The 6000-nt window shown below is 38.4% G+C and overlaps 1 protein-coding gene across 3 annotated transcripts in view; it reads left to right on the forward strand.

The window, feature by feature from the left end:
* Window positions 1-5460, forward strand: part of brinp2 (bone morphogenetic protein/retinoic acid inducible neural-specific 2) — a 184329-nt gene extending 178869 nt beyond the window's left edge. For all 3 annotated transcript variants that reach the window (XM_055033142.1, XM_055033143.1, XM_055033146.1), the window contains exons 8-9: window positions 1490-1796; window positions 3111-5460. In XM_055033142.1, coding sequence (XP_054889117.1) covers window positions 1490-1796; window positions 3111-3932 — 1129 coding nt within the window. In that variant the 3' untranslated portion in view covers window positions 3933-5460. The remainder of the gene's footprint in view (window positions 1-1489; window positions 1797-3110) is intronic.
* Window positions 5461-6000: the final 540 nt, after the last annotated feature.

Below are 6000 nucleotides of genomic sequence, written 5' to 3' on the forward strand. Positions count from 1 at the left end.
TTTTTTCCTACTAGACTACATTTCTTGTGCCATCAACTGACACGTTTCCATTAATTAGCCAAATAATGGCCTAACTCTTTCTTTCTTTTTTTTTTTTTTCTAAGACATTGTTTAGAATGAAAGAGGAGGGATTTTTTTTTTTTTTTTTTGTGCCAAAAATTTTTGGCAAAAACTTACTTAGGACATCATTTTAAGAAAGTGACGATATTGAACATGTTGCTTTTTAACTATATCATGACACTCAGCAGTGAAAACAGTAAATTGCCACATTAGTTGTTTGTCTTGTCACCATGTCAGCTCATTTCTATGTGGAGCACATTAATTCACAAACATTAATTACTTGGGGGCCAATAAATTGTTGGGGGCCAATTTATCCAGCATTTTTTAACTTTAAATGCATGGCTTGAAAAGAGATTTGTTATCCTGCTATAAAGTTTTCTTATAGTTTCCCCTTTCAAGTAATTTTTTGGAATAATTCCATTGTGAATAAAGACCAAACAGAAAAAAAAAGGTCTTAAAACAGGAAATTGTATATGATCGAGCTGGAAGGAAGCAAAAACAGTAGGGAAGCATTTCGCGCTGGAACACACTGATCTGGCGAAGAACCAAGCAAACTGAGCAGATAATATGGGGAGCAAGGTAATGCCCGACACAAAACCAGTAATTGCCAATTAGAGAGTGGTGTGAGGCAAAGAAAAGATGCAAAACTGGCTGGAAGCACAGCAAGTCAAAATATGACTGGGTTCAGAAAAAACAGTTTTAAGATCAAACAAAAAGAAGTTAACTAGAAAATAAAGCAGAATTTTAAATAACAGTTGTGAATGATGAAATAAAAAGAAAAAGTTTTGTTTCCAAATGTTCTGGCTTTTGTTTGCAACTTAACAATGTGAGTACAGATGCATTTTTCCCATTCATATGCCCAGTAACATCTTTTTTTTCAAAATTAGTTGTTAGTCATTAAACATCTGAACACAGAGATTTTAGGACATTTAATGCAATGTGTAACTAACAAAATAAGCTCAAACTGTACAAGTACAGTGTTCCTCCAAACAATGATCAATTGATAGTCAACATCAATGGGAGTAAACAGAAGAAAAAAGAAGATCAAGGGACAAAGCCGAACTAAATAATGACTCAAACATCAAAACTTAAGGACCTACTAATATTCAGAAAGTTGATTAGATGGGTTAATTATTCTGGCAGGCAATTACTTGGTGCAAGAATGCATCACTTCCAGAGAATAACATTCTGCCTGTGCACAATTGAACAGGAATGTCAGAGGTAAGTTAATTTTATCGTGAGATGCATTTTATCTCACCATAGAGATAAAGAATAACATTTTATTAAATTTGTACCTTTAACTTGCATTTATATGGTGGTGTAGATCTGAACAATGGTACGTGACTAAAAGGGTAGTTATCTCCTGACAGCACTGCCAGACTTTTCACACAAACTTCTACTGATGTGTCTTCCTTCTCCTTCTCAACAGGCCTGTTGGCTATTGGCTGAGTGTAGCTCAGTCTCTGCTCTACTGCCATGAGCATGGAGTTCTGGGAACGTTCTCCGAGGAGGCGAAAAGCTGCACATGTCCTGTGGACCAGCCCACCTGCCAAGGAGCAATCCCATGTGTCGTGGGCACCTCTCCCAGTTCCTGCTCCCAGTGTGCCACCGACAATGCCACCCGATGCGGAGCCTGTCATCACGGCAACATCCTCCATCTCGGTTCCTGCCGTCCGAGCGTTGGAGCCTCGCTAGACCATTATCTGAATTTTGACCTGGACATGCCAGATGCTGAGGTTCTCTGAGCTTTTAATTTCCACATTCATGCAAATCCATTAAAAAGGCAATGTTAGACAGAAGGTTGAATTCTAAACATATCCTCTGCTAACATTTGAGATGACCTTAGCAAACCACACCAAGATTAAATGTTGTGTAGCCATCTGCAGGTTTCTGGCATAATTAATGGATATACTAGATGTAGTATCCTGTCATGGTTTCTTGGGACTGACATGGTTTCAAGCATAATCCACAAATTCTGAAATGGTTCAGTGTGGAGCTTTGGTAATGCAATTCCAGGGGATTGCTGTATTTATTCCGAAATTACGGATTTGTGTTGAGTGTCATTGTTCAATGGCATACAGATTTCAACCATCTAACCTAAATCTTTACCCTTAAAATGAAGGACCTTGGTTTGGATGTTCAGGAACCACCAAGGTTCAAATCTTTGAGTTGAGGTTTGAGCCTTCAAACCTCAACTTCAAACCTCCTTAAGCCACAATGCATATGGTTTAAACCTAGACATATTAGATACTCCAAAGGGGTAAAGATCACAAAGACACCTTTTGGAATGGATGCAGCATCCTAAGATCAAGCTTCAGGACTGACTCCAACCTTAACTGTGTTCAAAATGTATGGGACATGTTTGAAAGGCAAGTCCTTGTCAGGAACTTAAATGCAAAAATCTTTACTAAATAGAGCAGATGCAAGACTCAGGCATAGATATGCCAGAATCTTGGTAACAAAAAAGGTGTAATTACAGCGTAATTTCCAGAAGGACATCTAACCAAATGACTAGTAGAGTTTTATGCTCAAAGTGTAACCACGTGTGGATTAGATGCAATTTGCCGGAAAATCAATGGGGGGGTCACCCTTTTTTTAACTCAAGTTATCAGTTGCATTATCATTCTAGGAAAAAGTTACATTTTCTCTTCATGTAGAAATTGTGACTTTCATAAAATATTGAATATGTTAGATTTCCAAAGGTAGATTTTATACTATGATGTTCCTGAGACCTTTTCTGTGAAGATAGCGTCACTAAGGCTATGAAATCACTTAACATCATGGTCACTAGGCCAAAAAGCATGACCAGTAAGTAAATCAAAAGCTTTTACTTAAAACTTGCTTAGATTACAAAAATTACTTCAAAACCATTTTTACAGTTCAGTTTAAAGGAAGGTTTTTGAAGTTCATGATGACTTTTAGTTTCTGTACATTTTCCATATTTGTGATTATTTTTAGTTAGGCTTAGAGAAATACAACTTCAAAGTCATATCAGAAAATGCATCCTTTTGTGTAAGTACGCTCTTGCTTGTCTTTTGGTTCTGTCCTAGGTGAAGTACTTGCTTCAGCGACTTGACAGCAGAATTGAGGTCCACGCCATCTACATCAGCAATGACGTCCGCTTGGGAAGCTGGTTCAATCCTGCCTGGAGAAAAAGGATGTTACTTACACTCAAGAGCAACAAAAACAAATCTAATCTCATCCACATGCTAATGGGTATTTCTTTTCAGATATGCTCAACTAAAAATTCGACACTGGAACCTGTGCCTGTCATTTATGTAAATCCTTTTGGGGGCAGCCATTCAGAGAGCTGGTTCATGCCGGTGAATCAGCCTGAATTCCCTGACTGGGAGAGAACTAGACTGGACAGCACTCCCAATGCACAGTGTTACAACTGGACACTGTCACTGGGAAACAAGTGGAAGTCCTTTTTTGAAACAGTCCACATCTACCTACGGAGCCGCATTGTCACAGACGATCCAACCGTGAACGAAACTCTCTTTTATGAACCTTTGGATTTGGATGATCAGACGTCAAACTTGGGCTACATGAAGATCAACACTCTGAAAGTCTTTGGATATAGCATGCACTTTGATCCTGAAGGCATCAAGGACCTGATTCTCCAACTCGACTACCCCTACACGCAGGGCACACAGGACGCTGCCTTTCTGATGTTGCTGGAGATGAGAGATCGGATTAACCGTCTGTCTCCACCAGCGCCACAGCCACTTGACCTGTTTTCTTGTCTGCTGCGCCACCGCCTCAAGCTGTCTGCAGGAGAGGTGGCACGAATCAAGGATTCTCTGCAGATCTTCAACTCCAAACTCCCTAATGCTTTTCCAGAACCTGACCTGGCCCAGCTTTGCAGCTAGCTAGATTAGCACTCTTGGTTCAGGAGTTTTACTGCACCCAGAGTGAAGTTGCTGCTTCACAGACAATCCTATTTTGGGTACACAGAAGATTAACCTGCTCTGGAGTCTTATGCTGGGCCTTTCTTTTCTCTCACTTTTTTCATTGTTTGGTTTGTGCAACTTGTGTCTTCTGTAGACTCTGCTTTACCAACCGGTTGGAGTACTTTTGCTATTACTGCCGTGCTTTTGGTGAACTCTCTGACTGGACCAGGTCAAGCGTCTTATCTATTCTCAACAGTCTGTTTTTTTATTATTTGTTTGTTTTGAACTGGAGAGACAGTCTAATCTCTGCCAAGATTCGATCTTAAGAAGAAGAACAATAGAGTGGAGTTGAAAAAATGTGTCTAAAGAAGAGGATTTTCCTTTTATAACTCTATTTTCTTTGGGAAAAGAACAATCGGGTTGGGGATGGAGGGTGGTTATATTATCCATGTGGTGAATAAGTTATGTTATGCTTAACAGTTTGAAATTTGATAATCCTGACCCCTGCTAATGTCTTTGAGTATTTCTTTTTAATCCACAGCTTCCATTTTATCTGGCATTTTAAAACGTATATCTATTATCATCCAAATGAGAAGCCTGTTAGTGATGTTCTGTTCATGGTGGTGTGTCTGTGCCAAAAGCAGATAAACACATTGGCAATCTGAGTGGAAAAAAAACATTGGCATATGCTGTCTTTTCTTACTCTTTTAACCTGAAAGTGACAGAACGAAGTCACATGATGTGATCACAAAGGGATCTGTGGATGTAGTGCTGTAAATAATGCTCCATTTAATTCAAGATTGTGGACAAGTGCACATTGCTTTCTAGATAACAGAGTAAAAGACCAAAAAAATGTTTATAACAAAACAGACTCATGCCTTATATGGAAAGTTAATGTTAACACAAGAAGCACATTTAATTTCTGTGTTTGGTTTTGAAGCAAAAGGTTGTTTCGCTTTTTATATTTCTACCAGTTCAGAACAACAGACAGAATCTCCAGAGTATGTGATAATGTAGCTTTTCTATGTACAGCAAATGCCAGTCACATTTTCTGCTCTTGTTTCAATTCAGTGTTGTGGAAGAATTTGAGTCACTTTTCACAGTGCCCACCAGTACTTGCACTATGTAACTGTTCTGCAAAATCTCCAGTTATACAAAATCTCTGTAACTGATGGACCTTTTTTTTTTCTTTTACTGCTTTAGATCTGATTTTAACAGTTTTGTTCAGTCTCATGTTTTTAAGTCGGTATTTACTTTTTGTCAATCTGGCTTTCTTTTTTCTTCTCTCTTTATGTGGGTCACAATTCTGCAGCAGTTATTACGGCAAATGCACGGTCAGAAAGTTTATCTCGGGCAGTAAGGATCCCCGTCAGAGTCGCAGACGTATGAGTAAGACACTTGATATGATAATACATTTACTTTGCCAATTTCTCACAGTAAACCCTGTATGTCATTTTCAGCTGTTCTGTGCTCAGCTTGCTTAAGTAAAAGCAAAGTGTTTTATCTACTTTGGAGTTTGTTCTTATTTAAAAATAATAATAATAATAATAAATGCTTTCAAACTTTCTATAACTGCCAGGAGGTAGATTAGAAATGTTTTTCATTGGCCTCTGGCTCTCAACTTATCAGCCTCAAGATAATACGCGTTTCATTTTAAAAGTTGTAAAAGTTGTCACAAAAATGAAACAGAATATAAATCTCAGTTATTATTCAACTTCCTTCTTCCGATGTAAATTATAGAGAATGAAAGTTAAAACAATAAATCTATCTGCATCTCATTAAAGACGTACCTCACATCACTGGACAACCTCTGTTTGTGAATATGTCTCTCACCTTGTATCCGGTCATATCTGAAAGCATAACTCCTTGTCACTGTGCTCCAGTTTGTGCAGTGGGTGGGTATTGACCTGAATATGGTGTGATGGGTCTTTTGTTGCATCTCAAATAGTGAGTATTTCAGTCAATCTCAGGATGTGTCAGAACATTAACTATTCGGCATGTCAAGGTAAGTGAAACCTCATTAATGCAATGTTGCAACAAATAAGCA

The sequence above is a fragment of the Poeciliopsis prolifica genome, unplaced genomic scaffold (assembly GCF_027474105.1).
Source record: "Poeciliopsis prolifica strain line A6 unplaced genomic scaffold, Auburn_PproV2 SCAFFOLD008, whole genome shotgun sequence".
NCBI classification, from domain to species: domain Eukaryota; kingdom Metazoa; phylum Chordata; class Actinopteri; order Cyprinodontiformes; family Poeciliidae; genus Poeciliopsis; species Poeciliopsis prolifica.